The sequence below is a fragment of the Tripterygium wilfordii genome, chromosome 7, assembly GCF_013401445.1.
Source record: "Tripterygium wilfordii isolate XIE 37 chromosome 7, ASM1340144v1, whole genome shotgun sequence".
Classification (NCBI taxonomy): domain Eukaryota; kingdom Viridiplantae; phylum Streptophyta; class Magnoliopsida; order Celastrales; family Celastraceae; genus Tripterygium; species Tripterygium wilfordii.
Window position 1 is genome coordinate 2,178,953 of NC_052238.1, and position 27,950 is coordinate 2,206,902.

The following is a 27,950-nucleotide window of genomic DNA, read 5'->3' on the forward strand; positions in this document are numbered from 1 at the left end:
GATGAATACGGCCAGCCTAATGGACTTCCACGGCCCATTTGACTAGTCCATGAGCTAGAGCCTTAGATGATCTGTGGGCCCATTGAAAGTTGAAACGATGAAAAACCGTCACGTAAGGCCTGCAAGTGTTTAGAAGCTTAGAATTTGGCCAAAAAAATGAATTTTTTGAAGTCTCAAAGGCCTAAGCTCGTGTAAGCCCAGAAAAGGCCCATATATTTATATTGCTATCGCATACGATGGGATCCAAAATTAGACTTGATTTTTCCTTTAAAGGGGGCATCATATGTTACAACTTCACACTGGGGAACATATACAACTAAAACGATACTCCAAAGTAAACAAGGAAACACCATTCACTATACATTACTCGTACAAAGGGGAAGAAGGAATCAGTTTCACCCACTTGAGCTCATTCTATCTTTTCAAGTACCTCCAACCTGGCTTTCCTCTTCCAGCCTTTCATTGCAGCAACAAGGTTTATTAGTCCCACAATCTGATTTTTACTGTATTCCTGCGAGGAACGGGTAGTATGATGGTATCACATTTAGAACAAACAAAATCAAAGCCTTGAATAGGATCCTTAAAAGATTTAGCACTGGGCCATAGTGCAGAGGTTGTGTAGCGTATAAGCATGAGCCCAGTGCACGTATTCAGTTTCTGGAAGGTAGTAAGCCTGTCAAAAGAGTTGTGAGGGGGATTGAATATGAGTTAAAATATCATGACATAACTGTAGTTCTAAATGGATTTCTATAGTACAGATAACGATCAAGGCACAATTATCATGATATAGCATTCATTGAGTAGACTTTGCCTAACAGCTAAACTTACCTTGATGAAACTTTCAACTATTTGTAACTTTGGTTTTACATTTACAGGCACAAAATGTTGTAGCCCATTGATTAGAACCTGAAAGGAAGGAACAAAGTCAATACTCAATTTCCTACATATATTAGCTCAAAAAGAAGCAGAGAAGAGATGAAACAATCAAAACATCCAAATTCCTGAGATCAAAACAATCAAAACATCGCACGTCCTTCATCAGTGCACCTTTTCACCCGTGAGAGACCTTCAACAAGAGTTTCAGCCACTATTTCAACTCCATATTCTAAGAGTTGGTCCTGAACCTGGGTAACAGGAACATGGTTAACCCAATTTCTGGAGATTAATGTCCAGAACTTTCAATTACAGCTTCCCAACACCCCTACACATTCTATAATCATAACACCAATCCAAATTAGCAAAACATCAGCCCAAAGGAGTTGCATGTATCATGTACTGATTTAAGAACTACTCTCCTCCATGCATGCTAGAAAGCTTAAATTATCACAGCCCACTTCATTTCTGCAGTTCATCTACACACAAGCATATACATATCTTGATAACAGTGGCTGGAAAAGACAGATTCCAATCAGCTAATCAGCCACTTCAAATTAATTCAAAAAAGCATGTGCCCTATTTATTGTAATGCACGCAACATTGAGGAAGCAATACATGCGAACATAAATTAACAAGACAATGTAAATTACAGGTTAATCAATTGAAAAATACCAAGTATGCTCATGTAAAGACAAAATAAGTTCCAATGAATGTTATTCGTAGGATACTCTATTTAAAAAACTAGTTACGCACAAGTAAAAATAAAGCTTCAAGAGTAAATTAAAAAAGTACATAATTAGGAGTTAAGTGCATATGGTACCAGTCATTACTTCTTTATTGATTCCCCCATGAGTAAGCCTCGTCTTATAGTGCTTAAATTCTCCGAACAACAAGTCCACATACCTATTTACGTCAATTTGAGAGAGTTTGGTCAAAAAGTTGAAGGAGATGCTTCACAGGCATGGCTTGGAAAGATACACTCCATGTGAAACTAATTATTCTTTATAGAAAACTCTGTAATTGCATTCACCAATAATATCTGTCATCCCCTTGCTTTAAGACTATAATTATCAGCGATTATAAAAGTGAGCAATGATTCTATAGCAGCGGCAATCTATATCTGAAGAGTGTCCCAGAAAGATTTTTTGCTCATTTACTTGTTTAACTCCCAAAAACTGTACACAAGTCAGAGAGCTCTCTTCTCTCTCTCTCTCTTTTTTTTCCCTAAATTTATTTGTTCTTTTTGTAACTATTTTTGAGAAGTAGAAAATAGGACAGATCTCTGGAGATACTGCATTAATCGTTTGAATTGTTTCAATTTTATCCTGGTATGGGTAATAAAAGGCCTGAAATATGGAAAATTGTAGCCTAAATGAAAGTATAATTTTTAATTTCGACAAACAAAGTAATTTGGGAGATGACGCCAAGTTCTCAATTGATGGCATACAAATTATGGTCATAACTCATAACATCCCTATATGAAGGGCCCATAAATAAATTCTGGAGCTCATCCAAGACCTTCATAGGGTCAATCCAACAACAATTTCTCAGAAATAATCCTAGATGTTGCAAAACTTAGTGAATCTTTGACATATATAACTCTCATTTCACCCAAGGAAAGCATCAGAAACAAAAGTAAATTCATAGGCTAACATGAGAATAAATTGTTATAAACAGAACAATTTTATTTCAAGGATGTCCCAGAGAAACAAACCCATTATGTTCCAGCCCGAGCTCTTTCACTTCCCATTTTGCATTAGCAATTCGATCAACATACCTGTAAATTGAGCTTATGTATAAAAGATAAATATTCATAATACAAACAAAAAAGGCCAATCAAAAGATAAGAACCACAACATACCACTAGTCTACTAGTGCTAATATTCTTTGCTTCTCACATGGGAGTACGATCAAGAAGAAGCCACTGAACAAATGTTTGCAACAGGCCAACTAGTATTAAAGAAGCAATCAACTTTTAATCTGAAATTTTGAGGACATAAGTTGTTGGCCAATCACAAATATTGGGAGAAATTTTACGTACTTACCAACTTGGTAATACCAAGCATATACTAGAATCACACAAATCAAAGGTCCTTTCAGCTAGCAACAAACAATATTGCAATGGCAATTGCACCCATAACGGTTCTATCCAACCCTATAACCTATAGGGTATCACAAAACTTAAAACCGTCAAGAAACAGCATAAAAATCATTTCCGAGATGTTTACTCTGATTGTTTAACAGTCGGTAATTCAACCAACTATTTTGGTGATCCCAAAGGGTCTGAAAGACAGCCAATTTATCTAAAACTTGGAACCTTTGGCAGTAAAATAAATCCTGGCAAGCAATAAACAGTCTGGCTTACCCATTAATATCTAATAGTAATCTTGCTGTTGTTCTGTGTATGTGCGCTGCAAGATCCTGTACAGAATCCACCTGATAAAGACCACAAACTAAAAATTACATTCAAAATACAAGAGATTTTATGCATTCACTAAGAGGTGGAAACATCTCTCTCAATGAGACAAAAAAAAAAAAAAAGAGAGCAGAAAATGGTATATCCTTATAGATGGACTATTAGCAAATGTATCATACTATGAGAAACTATAGAAGCAGAGAATTAGAAACCTATCTGCTGGAATTAATAATGTTATTGATCTTATAGTCTCTTGTTTTTGGAGTAAGTAAAAGACCATAAAGAAGCATCAGTTAAGTGTCAGAATCTAAATGTGGAGTTATTGGATGTCATACTACAATGATAGAACATAAATCTCGAATCATGCACTGTTCAATACTTGTGGGATTGAAGACTTGCATCATTTGAATAAGAGTGATGTATTCTTTTGTTCCCAAGATTTGTCATTCTAAAACTACTCATGCATATGTTAATTTAATCCTCAAATTTCCATGCAAGATAAACAAATCCCGTACACAAGGCTCCACAATGGGCGGGTCGGGAACAAGCAGAATGTACACAGACTTTACCCCACATAATATGTGGAGATGTTGTTTCCAAGAATTGAACATGTGACCTCTACGTTGTACCCCTACAACTCTACTAGCGGGCCACATGTTCGCATGTTGTAATGCAATGTAAACAGCATCTATCAATTTTTACATGATACTGAGGCAGTTTGGCTAATGTAAGTTACCGCAACATCATTCACAAAAATATACAAGTTACTCCAAGAAGGCAAAAGGTAAGAGAGCAAATACCAGGTGTACATAGAAATCTTCAACCATTGCCGAATTTTTTTGAACAAGCATTGATTGTAGACGAGCTTTAGATCTATGCAATATCTGAGCAACAAGAGATATGGTGTCAACACCAGCACATCTTTCCTGCGATATAATTGACAAGTCACTTCTTTAAATGCCTACTAAATGCTAGACAACCAAAAATGCTCGAAGAACAACAGAAATCACAAATCCAGCGACACTATGATCAATTCCCTAGACAAGAGAGAGTTATGCAACTTGCTCGATATTCTTACAACAATATGTCCAACTCGTTCGATATTCTTACCAGTAACCAGGGTTAGCAAAAGGGGTATTTAAAAAAGAGACAGAATATACGACTCTTTCTCACATGAAAAGGCAGCTGCACTTCAAGGAGAATAGGTATGTATCCTAATTAGACAACAAACTTTTGTACTAACCTGTTACATAACAAGGGCAAAAACTTCAAAAGTGTATAATATAAACTGATGGAATAATAATGTAGCTCAATAAAGATCACAACAGGATACCAATGCGTGCTTTGTGCAGTACATTTTACAAAGCTAAATTTGCATCTACACTTTTTTTGAATAGCTATTTCAAACGTCTAATCGAACTGAGATGAAGACCACTAGCATTGGTTCTGCAAACCAATTATTATTGTGAAGGACAGACAGTGAGTGGGAAAGTAATACAAATTATGTAAATTATATGGTCATTGTATTCAAGAATCTTTATCGATAAAACATTTCCATTGGTACCTTGAGGCCAAAAGATGTGCCTTGTAAGTGACTAAAATTTGTAGTAGGCGGACTAGTAGGTCTTACATCAGTGCGTACAAATGGCGTATTCAAAGATGTTGGTAAACCAGATGAAAATGGTCCCAACTGCGGTTTTATCCACTGATCGCAATCTTGCATTATTCTGGCTAAAGCCGTCCTCAACCGATCTGGGAATGAAATGAAGATAACCATTATGTTTACAGGACATTCAGTACTTTTGCATACATCTTAGCTTGACTGAAGATAACAATGTTTAAGCAGATGATAAGATAAAGTAATAACAAATAAGATAAAGAAAAAACAGGGTGAATTAAAGACCAAACATTGCTAAATATGTAAGAAAAGAATAAAGAAAGCAAATATCACTTACAATTAAGAGCGTCAGTTGAAGACCTTCCACTAGAGGTAGTGTTTTGCAGACCAAATGTTTCAAATGCATAGTAGAAGAAAAACTCAAATAACTGGCATATCCCCTGCAATAATATACTGAATCAGGAAATTCAATTTAGACAAAAAAAAAAAGAAGAAGAAGAAAAGTATCAATGACATTCAAAGAAAACTGAATAAAATTAAAAAGCAAGTAAGATGACAGACATCTTATCTATCTTTGATAGAATTAAAAAGCTATGAATGTTCCCTGTAACCTTATCTATCTAAAATATAATTGAATGATTTACCAAAAAAAAAATGACAGACAGCTAGGACCATACCTTAAAAAACTCAGCATTCATGACTTCTAATTTCTGCATAAGCCTCGCATACGTATCCATTGACCTAAAATTTACAAGTGAATATGGGTCAATACACCCAAATATAAGATAATAAGCAAGATGGTAAAATATGAAGTGAAAATTTGTTTTAAACCTTAGAAGGCAAAGAGATGATCCTGTTTGTGCTGTAATTTCTTCTGTATTCCTATGTGAAGAGCGAGATCTCGAACCATTTGGTTTTAATATTCAACTTGGAAGTTGACTATCCTCATCAATAAAGTCGGCAAGGAGATCTTCATTTTCATCTTCTCAGCCAGTAGCACCGTTCATATGATTTACATCAGCATTTTTGGGAGAAAACTTATCACCAAGAAAATTTTCATTAACATCCCCATCATAGTCTCCAGAGATTGTCCCATTTGGTATAGAACAATGGCCCTCTCTAGAAGCATGTGTTAGTTTCAATAAAAAAGGGTTTCCACTTTTAAGCCAATGCATAAACCCATTCTTCTTGTAAGCAGAATAACTGAGTTAACTAATTTGTTGGGATGAAGTACTCTGGCAGTAGTAGAGTTGCTATTTGATGGAATGATTATGGCTGCTCCATCCCCAACAAGCCCAGCAAAACTGATTGACTGAATCGTATCTGGTGGCAATGTCAGCCAGCTCTCCTTTTCCAAAACCATTTTAAGTGCCTGAAAAAAGAAAGGCCAAACAAATTAATGAAACAGCCTAAATCATGTAGCAACCATATCAAGTTTTTCAGCGGAGAGACCATCAAGCTTGAAAGCAGAGAAGAAGAAACCCAAATATAGCAATAACTAGAGAGTAGTGCTTGTACAATGTGGCAGGAAAACATACTGCACAACCCATTTGAAGCCACAGAAACCGGCTTCAATGACACTGTAATATATAGGAAACTATGTGTGGGCTAAATAAATGGAACACACCTCTCTAATTAGAGTTCTTTCACTTTCTGTACACAATGTCTATCAAGACATTACTATTCACGAATGCAAAACCATAAATAAAATTCAAACTGAACAAGCCGCATTAGTCTTTATACATGCAAGACAATCCAGAAGGAAAAGAGACGGAGAAAAGGACACAGATTGGAACTCTCACGATACTCTTTAAATCCCAACCTACCAATATAATTATGTCCTGTCCTATTTTATTCACAAACCATTATAAGAGTCACGAAACTTCAGAAAAGCAATAAGATAGCAATATAGCATCCAGACTATGCTTGCATCTACAAGGCTCTGTCCATAATAGACAAAAACCAGAGCAAACATTCAGTATGAAGAGATACTAACAGTTCTAACCACACAAGGAAACTGAAGCACATGATATCAACTTACATATACACTTTGCCTATGAAACGCTGCAAAATAATTTTCACAAACAGCCTTCAACTTCTGCCTGAACTCAACTGCTTCACAGAAGGCTTCCCCAGCTAAGATGAAGACATTCAAATCTTCATAATTTTTCAAAAATTGGTGAATGCTTGTTGAACCAACAGCAGTTGAAGATAGCAACACTGAGACTCGACTTGTTATGAGTTGCCAAAGATTTTTGCATCCTCTAAGAAGAGTTTTTGACACAAATGCTGTTGCATCCCTCCGCAGCTGATACCAAGGGGATTCACTGCTTGATGGTTCATCACTACCATTCCCAGCTATGTCAACTGAATGATGAGAATCTATACATGAGGAATCCGTAGCTCTTAGAGGATCAGCCAAAGAGATAATTCTAGTTGATTCCTCTGCAAAAGATGAACTGGAAGTTCCATTTACAGATTCTGAAATCGAATCAGTATTTCCTAGATCATTACAAAAAATTTTCGTAACTGAATCACTTTTCTGAATCTCTCCTGAATTCGAAGAGGTGTCACGCTTCTCCTTGGTACTTGAACTTTCACATGCTGAAACCTGTGATGGAGATATGAGAATTCAAGAATCAAACCAGAAAAAAGGAAAGAAAGAACGAGGAAAAATGGAGAACAATGAAAAAAAATAAATGACATTTTCATATTTAAGACGACTACTTCTTTTGAACATATATATATACATATATATATATATATATTTATGATAACGTATTGATAACTACATTTGAAGTCACAAACAAGCCCCTCTAAGTTAAGTCCAAAGTGAAATAGAGAGAGCAGATAAATATTTGTGTGCCCATGCCTAACTCTAGTATTGCTACAAAACTATTCCTACAGGTAAATGCGTTACTTCACTCAAAGACACTAGTTTTAAAGGATGTAAAACTTTAAAGAATGTAAGTTGTTCATCGCCATTATGATTTGCATCGCATATATTGGCAAACAGGAAAAAAAAGTCCATACAATACATGACATCAAGATGAGAATGAGATAGATTTGCAAGTAACTATAAACAAATTTTCAAGTAGCCCGTTTCGGAGGCATAACAGAATCAACGCCATGACAGACATTACACAATACTGCAGACAAAACCAGGAAAGAAAACACCTTAACCTTTTTGTAGGGCCCAGCAAGAATCATACAGAAGTTAACCTGAGACCAAAATAACCAGAAATGCCAAGCAAAAGGGCAGCAGAGAATAGAGATTTAGCTTACCTGGTTTTCAAGCTGAAAGTTCATGATTTCATAATATGAGCACATCAGTCTAAACAAGATAGCTAGTGTTCTCAGCAAACACTTCCTAAACTTGGATTCTGGTATCTGAAGGCACAGATCGCTATATGTCAGCCTGGAATTGAATTGAAATGAAAAAACGAATCAGGAGACACAGAAAAAATAGAGAAGCTGCTGCAATCTGAATCAGTCATCTAATGTCCTTCGACAAGAAAGTGATGAAACAAAATGCCATGATGTTAAAGAATAAAAACCATATCAGTTTCATGCTATCCTGAGCTCAGATAAAAACATAAGACACAATTCCCCTTGCTACTGAACAATAAAGAAGAAGATGATCAACTTGCTCCATCAGGTTTGCATAAATAGCAACAAGAAGTTTACGTAGATGTTAACTATCAGCTGTAAGAATGAGTGAGTGGAACAGATGACGACACAAAGACATGTACTGTTGAAACTGTTAACAGAGTGTAGACCTTCCACTTTTTCATTCTTGTATTCCATTAAGGTGTGAGCAGGTGTAAACCAAACAGGTTTTAGCAATTTAACTGAAAAAATGAAATAAATTAAGATAAGCTACCAATGCCATTTATTGGAAGTTTACTGGTTTAATTGGTCATTCAGGGGAGATAAAAAGAATGCAATACGGACAGAACCAGTGGTATGGGATAGTTTTTAAAATGCCAGCACACCTCTTGCACAATACTCTTCAACACAGAGTGAGTTTCGGAGAGAACTTCCTGCATGAAGAAGCCTTGTATCTTTTCAGCAAGTCCAGAAACATCACCTATGAGCGCATATGCATCAACCACCTGTAAATCATCATGATGATCTCCAATTAAAAACTTATTTCTGCACAAAAATGACTATAATCCAATCCTTCGGCTGGAACTTCCGATGAACCAAAGGTAAGCAATTATGCTAAACAAAATTAGGCCTTAGCATCAACCACATCAGGAACCAACAGAAGCATGCTTGGTAGTGTATGCATTCATAAAGTGGTAACAGATTTGAAGAACACGTTAGTACTAAATCAAAGCATTAGAAAGTGCGGCAACAACTTCTGAAACAATGTATAGAGAGAATTTAAATTCACCAATAGAATGTATATGCAATTATGAACCGAATCAAAGCCCAGGTAATCGATAGAGCCTAAAGTATACAACTGAGAGAGCACAGAACTTGGCAACCCCCACCCCCCCCCCCCCCCAAAAAAAAACACTTCTTTCTGTAAAGGAGCATACAAGAAAATAATAAGTTCCCTATAATAAATAAACAATTATAATAAAGGATGTATATACTGACAGTAATGTAACCCTCCCCCTTGAACTCCTGGCAAACTGCCAACAAAAGTGAATCGAGCTTTTGTAGAGTTCTTCCCAGCCAAACCTGCAAGTATGTTACAAGAATTAACAGCAAAAAATCTGAAGAATCATGGATTGAAGTGACTGCCTAATACTGTACGAAAACATAGGCAGCCGAAAGCACAAAACACAATACCAAGGTAAAATAAGTAAACCACCAAAAGACTAACAAAAAAATCAATTTTAGAAGTGAATTCTTTGGATCTGTACATAAAAAAAAATTTCACATTAAAAAGTAGTAGAAATCAAGGACACAATTTGAACTTGAAATGTGAGTAATGTATATATTCACCTCCACACCACGACTCATCTCTTGTGTAGCTGAAAGCTCTGAAAGACTATCTAACAGCTGCAAATACTCAGATAGGACTTGAAATGCCTGAAGATAAGTAAGTAGTAAGAATATAACAATACAAGAACAGCATAAAACTAATGAGACCTCGATCTCCTAAAAAGCAAGAGACAGAGGTGCGTCACATATGGCATACTATAACAAGAATCAATACCCAATTACCCACCTTGCAGTAGTTCCCTTCTCCAACAAGGGATTCTAGATCTGCTTGCTTGTCCAAGGCATGATGGAGCTCAGTTAATAGTGAAAGAATGTCCTGCCATTGCAAACAATAATATAGATTGATCCAATTTGTAGCCAAATAAACAGAACTTATAATATGCTACTATGGAAATGCAAATGCTTGTGCTCCTATCAAAACTACATTTACAAAACAACAAGAGTATCCGAAGGTGCCAAAAGAGAGTTACATACCAGAAGAGCTTGTTTCTTCTTAGAATTAGAATTTACAATTAAATCCCTTGAAACTTCATTCATTGATGAAGTAAGAGGCCTTCTTCCATTCTGCAATGAAAAGCAAAGACACAATGAAAGCCATGTTAGTGACAAAAGTAGCAAAAGGTGAGGACAGTGATGATGATGAAAGTTCATCATCATTCTCGCTGTTACTGTCATCAGAATTAGAAATGCCTAGTTGCCTACCATGCAAATGACATTCGCGACCTTCAAGTCCTTCTCCACTTCGCTCACCAAATGCATCCCCTTCACTGGCCAAAAGCAAGTATAAACATCTCATACAAAACGAACCTAATTTAAATTTAACCTTCTTGATGATTAATGATGGGTGACATTAGGAAAGTAATTAGAATTGAAAAGGCAAAAAAGTCACTGGGAAAAGCAAAAGGCAAAAAAAAGAAGAAAAAGTAACAAGTCTCCATCGTGCTCAAATTCTACCACTCTAGAATAAGGAAGTTAATATCTTCATTGAAATGGCACGTGTATAGCAGCATCATATTTCATATTCAAATAGCCTAAAGGCGAACATGTGGCGCAGTGGTAGAGTTGTCAGGGAGCATTCTAGAAGTCACATGTTCAATTCCTGGAAACAGCCTCTCCACGTATTATGTGAGGGTAACGTGTGCGTACATCCCACCTGTCCCCAACTCCGCCAACTGCCGAAGCCTTGTGCACGAGAGTTTACCTTTTATAGCTAGACTTTGCTACAAACCAATCAGAAGTCAAATCACATGAACAGAAAGTACAAGGAACTAATGACCGCAACACAGAATACAAATCAAAAATTATTTTGAGCAGACCTACTATTAAGACAATTTGCTAATACGTCGATGAAATCTAAAAGGGACCTACCCATTACTTGATGATGCTCCATAACATGGCAGGACAATCGCTCTGCAACTCCATCCAGTTGTGCTAACCTGAGAGCAGCCTATACAAGGAAAGAGATTCATATGAAACATGATGCAACTGCTACGCAAAAGAATGCTGATTAAAAACAGTGAAACAATTATTCAACTCATAAAAAAAGCAACATGGGAGCTCATGTTCAGTGCTTATTGAAAGAAATAAAAATGGCAAACCATTGTATGAAACTCCCACCACTGCACAATTCAGAAGAAGAAAAAAGTCAATTTTGACAGGTACAAGCAATATTACTACCGCAACGCTAAAAAGTTGTTTTTTTTTTCCATTTGAACCTACGAACAACCAAGATGATGCACAATAACCTTACATCAATAACAAGGTTCAGCCTCAGTTAATGAAAGTAACAATCTCATTAATTAGATAAGAGTTAGGAATTAAACAAACAAAAAGATACCATAGTCAACAAAGTAATTTTTGACAGCAGAAGTTCATGAAGATTCAATTGACCCGACAACCATTAATACTTATACATAAAGTACACTTCTTCACCCACAAGCAGAGATCTACCAGACATGCTACTTTCTTATCTTACATGTATCAACCGGCCATTTAGTACCCATGAGCTATTAAAATGTCTCATCAAATATCAGGATATATGCAGATACCAAACAAGATTGAAAGTATTGTTCACCTAACATGAAGCAGTAAAAATTTAATAAATCAAGTAATACCTGCTTCTCAAAATATTCCAACTCATTTTCTCCTGATGGAATATGGTCTAAAATAAAGCCAACCGGATCAAAGTCCTGCATAGAGAAAAAAAATTTCTTAAAAAAAGAGTTATGCAAACTGCAACGGTCACACAAGAAAGAAAAATGATAAATATTGCACATGTATTCACTATTCAGAGACTAGAGAAATGGAAACATAACAAGAGTATCCACAGTGAAATTCATCCAACAAAAAATTTTCAAGTCTCTACTTCGATCAGATTATTGTCAGCAATACTAGTTCACACACCAGAACTCATGTGCTTTAATTTAATGGACTAGCTACTTCTATGTCATCAAGAAACACCAAGACAAAGGATGCATATATTAAGGAAGCTTACAAAAGAACACCTAATGAAGCTAATGCCTAAAAGCTAAAACTTCAAAAAATTTCAAAGACAACTTAATATACTGGGTAATGACAATATAGATGCCCTCAAAAAAAACATTAAAAGACAATATATAAACCTCTTTATAAAACTCTTCCTCTAGCTCCTCCACCACATGATCTTGACCATAGGGTTTGCTTCCATATATTGATCGCAGTTCTTCAGAACTTGATGGGAGACTGTACCTTTGATGAGGAGGCAATCCTGCAAGTGCGCGGGCGATAGCTGCAGCAGCTGCAGCTCGAGCTGGAACCTATACAAAGAAATAGCAAATATAAGAGCAAAATTCTCACACACAACGCCAGCTTATTCTGTTTCAAAATATCAGTGTTGTAACTGTTGTTAATCATTAAAAAACTCACATGTAAAGGAATTTTTCAAGTAATAGTACAAGTTATTTTGAGCTTCAATCAGTAGTTATAAGGGTTAGTAGCAACTTATTCTTTAAAGCATTTGACCGAAAAATAGTAGAAAATATATTGTGTAGAAGCAGAAAATAAATCACTGCCATGATTCAGTAAAAAAGGAAACATAGGCATAAAATAGGATGTCCATTCCATTTGGTAATAAATGGAACAATATCAATTGGATCTTGTGCATGATGTCCATATGTACTGTTTTCATTTTAAATCACCATGTATACTATTGAATTGGCATATAATCAGGAAAAAAATAATAATGCTTTCGAACTTGAAATAATTCAAACTAAAAACATAATAATCCACCAAAACAAAACCCAACAAAAACAAGGCACACCACATTCGATTTCAAGCATGAAACACAAATTTTTTTTAATTCTTTAAAAACCGAACAGAAAATCTGTCCTGTCCTGTCCAGCCAGCCGTCACAATTAGCAATGTCAAACCAAAGCCCGTGAACTCCAATAAACCCTCTCCTAAAGAACTAAACTGTTGATAAACCATTTAATTCTTTAGATACCATAAAACTGAAGTGCAACACTATAAAAGTGAAACAAACATTAAACCCCAAGTGAGGTGCAGCAGTTTCGACTTTCGAGTGGAATCAAATACCTCCGGACGATCAGGAGACGAAGGCAAGAGGCCGAGCGACCTGGCAGAGCGAACGGAGCTCAAAATCTTCTCACCAACATTGGAAAGATCCATGTCCCCTCCTTGAAACAACAAAAACGGGAGAAAGAAAAAAACCCTAGACCCCTCAAACCCAGTCTCGCTCACTTCCCCACCATTGAAAAACAGAAACGGATTACCAATCACACTACCGAATGGGAACGGATTTGGCTGCATTAGTTCCCAATCAAAGACAGCCACGCAGCAGTTGCCCCATACGAGACGTCGAGAACAGTCTTTTCTTCTGCTTCTTTTGCTGTCGTTGTTCTCTGGATTATTGATCTTGTAGAGATATGAAACTCAGTTGCTCCCTATCTGGATCGGTGGTAATGCAGATTTGGAGAATGAGTTTTCCTGGTGGAATTTTCGTTCGTTGTGCTGTAGCTTTCTGTGGAGCTCTCACCGACTTCAGACAATCGTTGTTATTCCTAATCTCATCAGGTGAAATTTATAAGTCACGCTATAACATACTACTGTTTCCTAATTCTATTTGGAGAAATTAGAGCGATTGCAATGCGGATGATTTGTTGGGCATAAAGTATTGATGATGGCCCAATTAACTCAAAGTTCATCACAATGATGCATTTTTGTTGGTCCAAATTTGCTTGGACCAATATGGGGAATGACAAAGCCTATGCGGCTTATATCATTCTACCAATATATTTTATTGGTTCAATCACATCAACAAAAGTATGTAAAACACATCCTCAATACAGCTACGTCAATAAAAATATAAATCTTTATAAATTATACATGCTCTATCAAAAAATCATTATTGTAATTGCTCTCCAATTCCATCAAGATTAATTAAATGTCAATGAAATATATTTTTCCTAATCTCATTGGGAGAAATTAAATGTCAAGTCAATATACTGTTTCCTAATTCCATTTGGATAAATTATTGGCAATTCCGTCGGGATCAATTAAATATCAAGGAAACTATTTTTCCTAATCTCATTGGGAGAATTTAAAAGCCAAAGCAAACATATCTATGGGATTAAATTTGCCTTGGCAACCCAAACTTGGCTAAAAAAATAAAATGTATTTTGTAATCATCCATGCAATTTCACCCAAGTAAGATTTTAGAGTATTTTAAATTTGGAGTTCGTAATTAAGTTGTAATTTTATTCAAAGGCCAAACACCTTTTAGAGAAAATTGTTGAGTTTGTGCTCACACACAATATTTGTTTAAGAAAACTAGCTCCTTCACAAATTTATCCGACACTTTTTAATAATTTTTTCTGATGAATGTGCCAAAGTCCTAAGAAGCTTTTCTAAACTACTCCGTCAAATTAATAAAAACGAGTTCCCCATGATAATTTGTTAATATATATAGATAATTCTACGTTTTAACCATCAACAACGCGTTTTCTTAGAGGATAACATTATGTAGTAATTGTTAATGTGTATTGGGCTATAAATTATATCAATCTATATATATATAACTGAGGATCCACAAAGCTTCTCCTTAATTCATGGTGCCACGTGGATGTCTTTACAAAAAAGCCTACATAGACAAAAGAAAATTTTAAAATATATTAGAAAACTTTAAGACCCACAACCACACTCATATAGTTAATAGTATTCAAATAATTTTAAAATTATATTGAATTGTATGAGAATTTAATGTTTCATAGGAGTGGTTTGATGTTGTTTTGGTTTATCAAATGTCATGTATTGCTAATTATGAGAGTCTTTTGATATTACTCAATTAATGAAATTCATTTGTAGTATTTAGTTTGAAAACATTTTGTAAGTTTTTGGTATTAATTACCATAATTTTGTGGGAATTTTTGTGTATTTTTATCATTTAGTGCGTTTTTGATGTATTTTGTGTGTTTTTGTAGTATTTAGTTGATGTATTGTGCATGTTTAGAGTTTGGTCAGGTTTAGTAGTCTGTTTAGATTGTAACATACACAACATGAGAGGCTTTTCTCATGCTATATTGTTCTAATGTGTAAATAAATTCAGCCCATTTGGTATTAAAACATGTAAGTGGTGACAGGAAAGCACTGTAGAATTCAATGAGTTGTTGAAGGTCAAAGTGATTATAGGCATAAATCTATCAGTCATACATAACATTTCAAAAATATAAATTCAAAAATCTTATTCTAAAAATATTAAGAATTTTATTCCAAAAATATCAATTCAAAAATACTACTTATGCTACATTGTACTTTTCGATATTAAATGTCACTTTGTGGAGATTGTTGTACTAACCATGCAATATTGTCTCATAAACATGTCTTTGATGACTTATAACACTTTGTAGATACTAGCGACGCAAATAAAAATTGATAAACTCTTACCATACCTATTCCTTATGCATCAAATTTCTTACACCCTATTAGAAACAAATTTTCTTAGCAAATTAAAAAACAAGTATTGTACATATTTTATCTTCATCTCACAATCATCTCTATTTTCTACAATTAAAGCTCTACTGCTCTTCATGTTAACAAAGTATCGAAAAACTTTCACACATCTCTATTTTCCAATCAAAATATGTACCGCGCGAAGCGCGGGTGCTGTCTTTGTTCTCATCATCTTGGCCAGGGTTTCCCATAACTTCTTCCCCCTCATTTTCATTTCTTTCTTCAACATTTCAATGCCAAGGAGTTCCAGGTTTGCATATTTGAGTTTAATGCATTCCAATATTATCTCATCATTTACTTCATGTAGGTGCTTGCAGTTTTACAGTGTTAGGGGGTGGGCTTAGCCCTTATTAACTCAACAGTCGAGATAAACATGCCGCATAGACGGGTATTTTGTTGGGATGAAAAGTGATGGTATTTATATCACTCCCGTTTAGGCTTCCCCTTATTCACATATAACAAACATGCTGAGATTTTGGGTGGCCCATGTGTAGCATAGTTTTGGGCCTATTTTTTTAAAAGGGTGTATTAACTAATTAATCGATATATTATTTTTTTTTCGAAATAAAAATCAAATTGAAACGTTTTGAGTTTATATTCAAAGGTTTAGAATTGTCATGGATTTTTCATGTTGAATTTGATTTTTCGTTTTGGACAAAAAATATATATATCATTAAACGTAAAAACAATCAAAATACAAACGCAATTTGTTTTTCAAGAAATATTTGAATTAACCAATTAGCTGTAGTGTAGTACTTTCATTCGCTGTGGTGCAGTTTTTTTCATGCATATACGTTTGATGTATTGAAAGGTAAGACTGATTCAATTAGAGAGTTGGTCGTTTTCTAACTTCTAAGGACTTAATCTTAGTAAGGTCTCTACCCTCTATGGTGCATTCAACCAAAAAAAAAGAAGGAAAAGAAACGTCAATGTATGGATTATTTTTATTAAATTGGACCAGCAAATAGATCCAATAGTAATTAAATGGATTGTGGATTGGGCCTAATTGGATTGAGATTGTGAGTTTTAAATTGAACTCGGTCCAAATTTCTGATAAGTTTAGTCCAATTAAGTACATAATCAAGAGAGAAATCTTAAAACAAATAATATAAAGATTCTAAAAAATATATAAATACAAAAGATAAAATTTATCTCTATTTTCTTTCCTAGCATGCTCTCAACCCTCTCCTTATAAATAAAAAATCTTGTGTTAACTTGTTGTATTGTTTTTTTCATGAATGATAAATTCATATTATTCACTAACCTCATTTTAATAACTAATTTTGCTGATCTCATTTATTGAATTGTTGTATGAAAAATATATTTTTTTTGGAAAATGAATAATTCATTAAAATAAAATCTGTACGAATACGTACATACATGGGCAAACCAAAGGACACTATAGCCCATGGGCCAATTACATGGCCAGAAACCTCAATCAAACACGATTCTCCGGCCAAGAACATGTCTAGGCCCAAATAAGCCCAAAACAAAAAGGCCACTAGCAAATTAGCAATATTCCACGGCCTGAAGGAAACCACGCGCAAAAATTATACAAAAGTAACAAGACAGCCTCTAGCCTAATAGCCCACTGTCCAAAATAGCCCAATGTCCAGCAATTCAGAAGACGTCATACATGTTTGAAGGCCCAAAAAATACTAATAGCCTGTTTGGTAGCCCAAAGCTGATCATTTTCGAAGCCTCTTAATCTATCTGCTTGCAATATGACTCAGCCCAATAATAAAGGTCAAATAATCTAACATTCAACTATTCAAGCCCAGAAAGAAACTCCCAAAAGGCTGATATTTTTTAAAAAAAGGAAACTCCTAAACCGAATAGGAATTCAGTAAACCCAGGAGGAATCTCCCAAACAGAGTACGGGTTATTCAAAAGGAGAGTTTAGATATTAATAAGAAAGAGCGAGAACGAAAGAAACCCTTTACCCAAACGGAACACGATTTTTTTTTTTTTTTTCATGAATAGCAGTTTTACTACCAGAGCGCGCGAGAGGGAAAGAAATATAAAGAAACACTTTTGCATTACAGGTGGCACACTGGCACCCATCTCATTCGTCATCACTCCTTTGTTTCCTTGTACATAAATAAATTACACTACCGTTAACCCTCGAAACGGCAAGAGCTCAAACCCAAACCCAAACCCAAACAGATCTGGTCCCTCAATAATTCCTTTCCTTTTCTCGCACCACCATAGGAAGCAGAATCCTCCACATGGCTCCGATTCCGTCGGAGAACGGCGTCGAAGGAGACGACGAGAGAGAAGAAGACGACGAAGAGGAGGAGGAGGAGGAGGAGGAGGAGGAAGAGGATGAGGAGGAGCCCAGGCTCAAGTACCTCAGAATGGGAAGTAGCGTGCCCTCGCTGTTAGCGAGTGACGCTGCTTCGTGCATCGCTGTCGCTGAGCGCATGATCGCGCTTGGGACGCTCGATGGCAATGTCCACATCCTTGACTTTCTCGGGAATCAGGTCCCTTCTTCTACTTTTTTCTACTTCGTTTGAGATATTAGCTGTCTTAGCGCTGGAAATTCAATTGTTGTGGCGACCGTATGAGCTTGTTCGATCCGCCTCTTGATTGGCATGAGAAGTGGAAGTAGGATTTGTTTTTTTTTTTTGACACTTGAGCTGGTCCTGGAATTTCTCTGGCTGCGACGATTTAATCCGTGTAACTGGTTAATTGTCCTTGTACGGCACATTAGATGTCATGTGTCTTAAAAAGGAGCTCTAAAGTACATCTGAGGTTCTCCGTGATTAATTAACCTGTGATTGGTGGAATAGACTCTTTTTATCTTCTTTTGTTGGATAATAAACTAGGGGCATCCTTCTCTTTGATATGCTAAAAGACCAACATGTAATTTCCAGTATCTTTTGTAACTTATAAAAGTTACTGAAGATGGTCTTGTTGGTAGATTGCCAATACAATTGCTTCAACAGCAGTATGAATACGATCTATGTGGATTCTTATATTTGCAATTTCTAAATATACTGTTCTTTAGGTGTTTAGAGAAATCTTTCCATTGTTCTTGCGGCTTTAAAGCTATTTGCCTTCATACTTCTTTGTAACTGTACTTTTAAAATGAGAGCTTGCCTAAACCAATTTTTAGGCTTCTATTCCAAATTAGTTTTGCTTCTGTTGATAGAAGACTATTCATTGACATCCGTCCAAGAAATTCTTATTGTATGGTACACTGGTTACTTTAAACCTTTAAAAAAAAGAAAGAGAACACTTGTTTTGAATACGGCAGTGTCTGGGATGCCTTTTAAGTTTTGACCATCTCACAACTTTGGCAAATCTGACATTTTTGTAAAATCTGCAGTGAACACTGGTGAATGTAGATGTTCAACTATCATCATCTATTAAAAATTATGGTGTGATGATGAACCTTAGCGTAGTGGCAAGGTTGCTTGTTTCTTTCCTCTTTAGCTCCTAAGAGCATTCTGTCAATATGTCAAATCATATGGACCACAGTCACCACACTGACTGGGGGCAGTAGGATTGGTTTCAGATTCTTTGGTTCACTTAATTAGCTCACTCAAACAAGTCATAATTTAGGCTATACCATGACTCTTTAGATTGTTGCTGCCTGTAAACTGGTTTTAGAACCAAATCATGTGCTTCATGTTGATTGCCTTTACTTTTCAGGTTAAAGAATTTCCAGCTCATACTGCTGCAGTTAATGACCTTTCCTTTGATATAGAAGGAGAGTACGTTGGAAGCTGCTCAGATGATGGATCTGTTGTTATAAACAGTCTTTTTACAGATGAGAAATTGAAGTTTGACTATCACCGCCCGATGAAGGCAATTGCTCTGGACCCGGATTACTCTAAAAAATCATCTAGAAGATTTGTTGCTGGTGGTTTAGCTGGTCATTTATATTTTAATACAAAGAGGTGGCTAGGCTATCGTGACCAGGTTTGTAGTAGTCTATTAAATACTTCCTCTGCGAATGCTACTATTTGAAACTATGGTTCTTCATTGCTGTAAATTTTCTGCCCGTGTCTTAGGTTTTGCACTCTGGTGAAGGTCCAATACATGCAGTAAAATGGAGAACTAGCCTTATCGCTTGGGCTAATGACGCAGGTGTGAAAGTCTATGATGCTGCCAATGATCAGCGTATAACATTTATTGAAAGACCTCGAGGAAGCCCTCGCCCTGAGCTTTTACTTCCTCACTTAGTTTGGCAGGTTAGTCAAACCCAGAATGGCTGGGTTATTGGAGATATGTGTGCACCACCGACAAACAGATGCTACAGAGTTGTTGTAGCTTCTAGTAGTCTGAATGGCTGCATTGATCTCATCCCCTTCCCACCCCCGTCCCCAAATGAAACAAATATGTGATTTCCCCTATCCCAGAGGCAGGTCTCCTGAAAAATATTCTGCGACTTACTGTTCATTTTTTCATTGATTCAGGATGATACTCTATTAGTCATTGGCTGGGGAACATCTGTGAAAATTGCATCAATAAGAGCAAATCAGCTTAAAGGAACCAATGGGACATATCGGCATGTCCCATTGTCCAGCATGAACCAGGTGGATATTGTGGCATCTTTTCAAACCAGCTATTATATTTCAGGAATTGCTCCCTTTGGTGATTCTTTGGTCATTCTAGCATATATTCCTGGGGAAGAAGATGGAGACAAGGAATTCAGTAGCATGACGCCATCGCGACAGGTATTGTATATAAGATTATTGTCTTTATTTTTTCACTCACCAATTTGGTTCACTTTGATATGGGTGAACTGCTCAGGCAATTTCAGTTCAGTTTTCCAATTTGGTTCAAGTTTCTAGGCACTTGTTACTGTTGTACTGGTCATTGTAGACGGGCTGGAATCACTTAGATGTTGAAGTTTATCTGGTATTTGTCCAATCCATTTCCCTTTTTATTGGTGGCACTGGCGCCCAATAAATATGCTAGCTGTGATACATTACAATATTCAATGTCATTCCGCTTCTTTGAATTAAAAATCTGGGTTGTTTTCTTGTCTTGTGAACTCTTTAGTTCCATGGAGTAAAAGCTTCTGTCATTTTGTTATTTTCTTGTCAATATTTACTTCGCCTTTGGCTTTTCTCAATGGTTTGGACAGAATTTAGAGAGTTCATTTGTCTTTTTCCCCCCTGCACCTTTGCTGTGGTTTTCTAGACTTATATGTGTGAAACTGTATGAAAGCCTTCTTATTCATTCCTCTAAGATGCCAAATGGAAGAGATCATGGCCTTCGCTTAGGTGCCCCCATTGTGTCTTTCTCGTAAGATAATACAGCTAGCAAATCTTCTCTTTGTGAAACAACTACAAGGCTATGATTGCTAACATGTTCAGTCTTTTTTAAGCAGGGGAATGCACAGAGACCTGAAGTACGTATTTTAACATGGAACAATGATGAGCTCACAACAGATGCCCTTCCTGTTCATGGCTTCGAGCATTACAAGGCAAAGGACTATTCTCTTGCTCACGCTCCTTTTTCAGGTTAACTTAATTTGTGGTTGTAGCTCATGTACATTTTCCTGGTGAGAATCTATATTAAAATCGTGACCACACTTTTTCGTATGAATGTAGGTAGCAGCTATGCTGGTGGTCAATGGGCAGCTGGTGATGAACCGTCATACTATATTGTTTCACCAAAAGATGTAGTCATTGTGAAGCCCAGGTTAGTATTGATTGTTTTGGTCTTTGTAATTCTTGGATAGATATAGATATAGATCTATATATTTGAAAAGTAATAGCATTTCATTGTTTACTGTGCTTGGCATAAGTTCTAGTTGATGCTTTTCACTTATGATATTATTGGCTTAAACTAAAGAAGAATATTTCCACTTTAATTGCCCCTGCATTTTCTATAGAACTGCTTTTCATCTATAGGATTATTGTTCCAAGTTCATTTATGGACTTCTCAGTAACCCTAATAATAAAAAGAGTTGCGCATCTAATATGAAAATGGTAACATTATAACTTTTACTGGGGATGACCCTGCAGATCTACCATAAAAGGGACTGTGCAATTGTTGAAATTGCAAAAATAATTGTACTCCAAAACATGGCCAGAATTCAAAAGTTATAAACTCATCAATTTGGAAATCTGATTATAGCTTTCTTTGTCATATGGAATAACTTTTTTTCTTACCTATTGGTTTTCTGCATCTTTCATTTGCAGCCCACCATAAAATTTGAGTATTTATTTTCACGAATAGTAAATCACTTCTCAATCAAGCTTTCTTCTAATAATAACCCACAACTAGGAAGTCTTTCAGACTTAGTTACCATGTGTATATTTGTGTGTATATCTATACGTATATAGCTTTGGGGAGGATTGAAACAACTAAGATAAAGTAAGGGAATACTATTCCTACTATTTCTAGGTATCTGTTTCTGTTATTTGTGATACATCTGAGAATTTTACTGTCTTTCTTCTAATTAACATTGCACTGGCATTTTGGCTTTTTCTGAAATTTCTTGTTAGGCCTTCCTGCATCATTTGCCTTTTATTCTTTGGTGCATCTTTGTTTATGGCCAATGTGTTTCAATTGCTCCATTTTTTGTACGCTTAATGTATTTCTTGCCTGTCAAAATATGAGTCTAGTCCGTAATGCATTTACATGTCTTAGGGATGCTGAGGATCATATTGCTTGGCTTCTTCAACATGGATGGCATGACAAGGCTTTAGCAGCAGTTGAAGCAGGTCAAGGACGGAGTGAACTCCTTGACGAGGTGATTAGTTAGTTTATCTATGCACACCATCACATACCCTATAATTTGTGGCATGTTGTGTACGCTGTGTATATTATATAGTTTAATCCATTTTATACCAAACTATACTTGTAATTCATGGGAATTAGAACTTGTTTGACATCTGTGTGATGAAATAATACTTACTTTTATGTTGGAGATTCATTATGATCTTATCGTCGGTGGAGTATTAGGTCAGAGCTGGTAAGTAGCCTGTACCAGCTGATTCTAACTAATTATTGTTTTGCGATATAAGTAGGTGGGTTCCAGATACCTCGATCATTTGATTGTAGAAAGGAAATATGCTGAGGCTGCATCTTTGTGTCCCAAATTGTTGCGAGGATCTGCTTCAGCATGGGAGAGGTATTTGAAAACCAATATTTGTTACATTTAAAGACCTTTCTTGTTTATAACTGACAGTGGGCTGCTTTTGGTAGATGGGTTTTTCATTTTGCTCATCTCCGTCAACTTCCTGTATTGGTTCCATACATGCCGACAGATAACCCCAGACTGCGTGATACAGCCTATGAGGTTTGTGGGACAAAGATGTGTGTATGAATGGTGGATGTATGTACGTGGGACAATGCTAGAGACCCCCAAAATATCACCCCCAAAAGTCCCTCAAATCTATGTGGCATTAAAATAGTCATTGATTAAAAAGACACATGTAGGGCCCACTTCACATCCAACACTCCACATTAAATGGGGGTCTTTTAGGGGTCACTTTTTGGGGGTCTCAAGCATTATTCATGTATGTGTCTGTATGCATATGCAGATATATCACTATACGATTCATGTGTGTTACTTTCATTTTCTTGTGAAGTCAACTGGGTCAAGGCGTGCCATTGTTTGTTGTGAAACAGGTTGCTCTTGTAGCGCTGGCTACAAACCCATCTTTCCATAAGGACCTTTTATCAGCTGTTAAATCTTGGCCACCTGTCATATATTCTGCATTGCCTGTTATATCTGCCATTTATCCTCAGCTGAATACTTCATCCATGACTGATTCCCTAAAACAGGTTAGTTCGAGAATCTCAATCTCTGTATACAGGATGAATCTGAAATTTTGGTTGTAGAATGTAGTATGTTTTTAATTGTATGGTCCTTTGTATCAGGCACTAGCAGAGCTCTATGTAATTGATGGGCAGTATGAGAAAGCTTTTTCGCTCTACGCTGATGTAAGTATTTTGATGCATGATCTTTCCCCAAATTTGTGCACAAAACAGCCAGCAATGTATTTGTATAGGAGAGAGTAGGAAGCGAAGTGGAAGGCTTAAAAAGACATGGCTTGAAGTAGTAAGTAAATACATGGATTCAATAGGAGTTGATGAAACTATGATCTTAGATAGAAATGAATGACGGAAACAAATACACATAGTGGATTTCCGTTGATTTTCTCATAGACTCATAGCCGACCCTAAACTTTTGGAACAAAGGCTCAGATGATGATGATCACCTTTTCACACAAAACATCAAGATGAGGGGTGTGATTTTGACAAATTTTTGTTTTATTTTGTTGCTTCTATCCCTACAGCTGATGAAGCCAGATATTTTTGATTTCGTGGAGAAGCATAATTTGCATGATTTTATACATGAAAAGGTATGTAATGCTTCCAATCTCCATTCGGAAATAATTAATTCTCCTGTTTCAGTCTATGTGATCAACTTCTGGTATTAAAAGATATATTTTAAGATACACTACATTGCTATTGCTTTGCAGGATGAAAATTGTTTGCAATTTAATAGTTTAATGAGCCTTGTCCAAATATGATAACTCACCACTGCATGCCTACTGTTATTTCATAACATAGGAGTGGCATGCTAGTTTGTGATTGCACTCCCCCTCAAACCCTCTCTTGCCTGTGCCTGTGCCTGTGCAGGTTGTCCAACTGATGATGATCGATTGCAAGCGTGCAGTTCCTTTATTCATTCAATACAGGGACCTAATCACTCCATCTGAAGTCGTTTCACAAATTATGGGTGCAAAGAATACATGTGATACAAGATATTTCTTGCATTTATATCTTCAATCACTATTTGAAGCAAATCCACATGCTGGAAAGGATTTTCACGATATGCAGGTACCTGAGAAAGTGTTATGCTTTTTTAAAAATGTCATAACACCATAGCATAATTGATGAATTTTCTTTTATTACTTTTAGGATTTCAGAGTGTAAGAAACTTGATCTTTGATGCATTTCTAAAAGAAAAAATAAATATAATCTTTAGGTACATCAGGACGAAAGGGGAGGTGAACAATTGCTGAATGTTGTATTATCAGAGTAGTTATTCATGATAATTTGAGAAAAATCATATTTGGCCTCTAGTTTTGTGAAATCAACTAGTCCAAACTTGAACATAGATTTTGATCAACTGGCCTTGGTTTTCTTCATGAAGTTATACGAATTTTCATGGTCTATTCTGATTTTGAATAATAAATATGCTATCTGGCATTTGCTATTATATTAGTGGCTATATTCATTAGATGTGATGTTTGCCAGCATGAGTAGCAGTTCCTCATTTTATTGGTTATATGCGATGAGTTGGCATTTTTATCTGACCTTACCATGATTATATCGATTAGTCCACTAGGCTCAAAAAGTTAAATTTCTGGTTTTGTAGTTTTCTTTTAATCAGTTGAACATTGTTGTACAGAAATTGCAATAGTTATGTTGTTATTTCACCATGTAACCATCTGATTTTAACCCAATGTGGCTGCTTGAGGTCGTTTATTTGTTGAGGCTCGGTTGACCTGTCATAAACTCATTCCCATTGAGAAAAGCAAGAAAAAGATTTTTTGCAGGTGAATAAGCTTATTTGGCTGGGGCATGTGTTGCAGCAAGAAAGGGAAATCAGTGTGGAGACATTATGAGTTTTGCATGATTTTATCGTTTTACCATGAATAAGCTAACAAATGCTCAGTTAATCCTCCACATGCTTTCATAACCAGTTGTATCCTCGGTAGAACTATTTGAGACCACAGATCAATCTCCAGTTCAGCGTTTGTATTATGTCACATTAACATTTAACCTTGTGTCATATAATTCATCCTGTCCTTGTATTCACATTAGCATTTACCTTTTTGGTCTGCCTATTGTCTTCATTTCTTACCAATATGAGGTACACTTGTATAAGTGCATTTTTTTTATATGTGCTTTTGTCAGTTTGGGTTTTACTTTCTGCAATTTCTAATGATTTCCTCTTTCCTTCTTTTTTTATTTGCTTGATGTTGATAGGTCGAACTTTACGCAGACTATGATCCAAAAATGCTCCTTCCTTTTCTTCGTAGTAGCCAGCATTACACACTTGAGAAGGTTTGAGCAGTCGATGAACAACTAATTATAAATGGTTTGTTATACATTTCGTTTTTATAAATAATTTATTGACGTTGAATCACAGGCATATGAAATTTGTGTCAAAAGAGATCTTCTGAAGGAGCAAGTTTTCATTCTTGGAAGGATGGGTAATTCAAAAAAAGCCCTGGCTGTTATCATAAATAAATTGGGCGACATAGAAGAGGTACTTGATGGGTTGAACGGGATCCTCTTAGTAGTTCCTTCAGGGAATTTTTTTCCTTTCCTTCAGGGAATTTTTTTCCTTTTTGCTGTATTCTTGAAGATATCTGGTGATTATAACTTAGAAAGTGTTGTGGTTTGTGCAGGCTGTGGAATTTGTAACTATGCAGCATGATGATGAACTTTGGGAAGAATTGATTAAACAATGTCTTCACAAACCTGAGATGGTACATATTGACTTTTGGCGTGTAGTCTGATAGTGTAGATCAATTCTGGTGCTTGGGTGTATCTCCTGCCTTTTTGCTAGTATTTATTACCATGCAAATGCATTTGGCAGGTAGGGATGTTGTTGGAGCATACTGTGGGCAATCTTGATCCTCTTTACATTGTGAATATGGTGCCCAATGGCTTGGAGATACCTCGGTTAGTAAATCAAAATTGATGTATTGTCTAAGTAGTTCTTCTTATGTGGCTTTAATAGTTGGGGGCTAGATTACGATAAGGTCAATTTCCCTTAATTTGCAGAAACATTAGGACCATGACTTTTTGCTTAATGTTGTGTGAATTTAGCCTTTTAAAATTCATTCTTATTTCCTGAATTTGGAGATTGCCATCAATTGGGGAACGAAATTTTTTGTATCACAAATGTCTGTCCAAAATTGGCTACTTAAGGATTTCTAGAGCATGACTAAGACCATTGATGGGCGCAGTATCAGCTATGAGACCCACATTTTTTTGGGCTTAGTCTGCTCAATTCAAACAACATATAGATGTCCAATTGAGTGAGATGTCTCAGTTGCCGATCATTATTTTGCAACATGGATTGTTTAAAATTGTAACAATGAATCACTGAAATAAAAAACTTCCCACTAACTTCTATGTGAGAGAAATTTGCTACTTTTCGCTGTTGTTTCTTTCTGCCTACTTTTTAAATGACGATAGTCAGGGAAATAGTCTTCCTTATTGTTACATTTGCATATAACTTCTTGCTGTTTCTGCTTTTCTTGCAGCCTCAGAGACCGTCTAGTTAAAATAATCACTGATTACAGGACTGAAACATCTCTTAGACATGGGTGTAATGATATTCTCAAGGTACCATAACTCATACACCCTTTATCATTTCATTCAAAAAGTGTACTCTGAAACGCTCAACATTTTGTTGTTACTGTAAAACTTACAGGCTGATATTGTAAATCTCTTGGTCAAGTACTACAAAGAAGCTAGACGAGCTATTTTCTTGAGCAATGAAGTCGATTCACGCGTGAAAAGGGATGACAGTGGTACTTCTCAGTCGATTGAGAGAATACCTAGCACGAAAACTGTGGAGGTCAAGTCTAAAACTAGGGGAGGTGCAAGATGTAGCATGTGTTTTGATCCCTTCCATATACAAAGCGAGTCAGTGATTGTGTTTTTTTGTTGTCACTCATATCACACAACTTGTCTTATGGATTCGATCAATACTGTTACTGGCAACAAAAGGACTGGAGCCACTTCCGAGGAAGCTGGGACAGAGTATGACTATCAGGATGAAGATGAGGATGAAGATGATAATCATTCAGATGTTCCTCACTTGCGATGTATCTTATGTACAACTGCTGTTAGTTAAGTCGGTAATGTGCATGCGCTCCTATTGTATCTTGCTTTTGTTTTCACTGCCTGTTTGTTTTCGCTGTCTGTGCATGTAGCATGCATCAATTTTTCCTGAGTATTGGTTGAGCTCTTAATTTTTCTTCATTCTTGGATAATAAACACATGATAGTTTACGCATGTGGTGAATTCCGATTTTTGACAATTTTACTTGAGCTTTTGTTTGAAGAGCTGCTTCTT

General features: G+C 36.1%; 1 protein-coding gene and 1 pseudogene across 2 annotated transcripts; one reads left to right on the forward strand and one right to left on the reverse strand.

Moving 5' to 3' along the window:
* Positions 1 to 237: 237 nt before the first annotated feature.
* LOC120001931 lies at positions 238 to 13,947 on the reverse strand (annotated as a pseudogene).
* Positions 13,948 to 17,963: 4,016 nt separating this feature from the next.
* On the forward strand, positions 17,964 to 27,938 carry LOC120002246 (vacuolar protein sorting-associated protein 41 homolog). Of its 2 annotated transcripts, none has more exons than XM_038850927.1 (19): positions 17,964 to 18,358; positions 19,533 to 19,802; positions 19,895 to 20,074; positions 20,300 to 20,560; positions 21,217 to 21,352; positions 21,443 to 21,533; positions 22,488 to 22,590; positions 22,868 to 22,971; positions 23,046 to 23,139; positions 23,472 to 23,627; positions 23,724 to 23,786; positions 24,143 to 24,208; positions 24,489 to 24,689; positions 25,845 to 25,922; positions 26,008 to 26,127; positions 26,270 to 26,350; positions 26,461 to 26,546; positions 27,134 to 27,215; positions 27,304 to 27,938. In XM_038850927.1, exons 1-19 carry the CDS (start codon positions 18,104 to 18,106, stop codon positions 27,727 to 27,729), a joined length of 2,853 nt encoding a protein of 950 aa, XP_038706855.1. In that variant the 5' UTR covers positions 17,964 to 18,103; the 3' UTR covers positions 27,730 to 27,938. The 2 variants fall into 2 exon arrangements, with proteins under 2 accessions (XP_038706855.1, XP_038706856.1); XM_038850928.1 differs by having other exon boundaries at positions 17,965 to 18,358; positions 21,220 to 21,352.
* Positions 27,939 to 27,950: the final 12 nt, after the last annotated feature.

Coding starts and splice junctions, on each gene's coding strand:
- LOC120002246 (XM_038850927.1), top strand. CDS start 18,104: ATGGCTCCGATTCCGTCGGAGAACGGCGTCGAAGGAGACGACGAGAGA. Junction 21,353..21,442: donor TGCTCACGCTCCTTTTTCAG/GTTAACTTAATT, acceptor GTATGAATGTAG/GTAGCAGCTATGCTGGTGGT. Junction 23,628..23,723: donor TGACTGATTCCCTAAAACAG/GTTAGTTCGAGA, acceptor CCTTTGTATCAG/GCACTAGCAGAGCTCTATGT.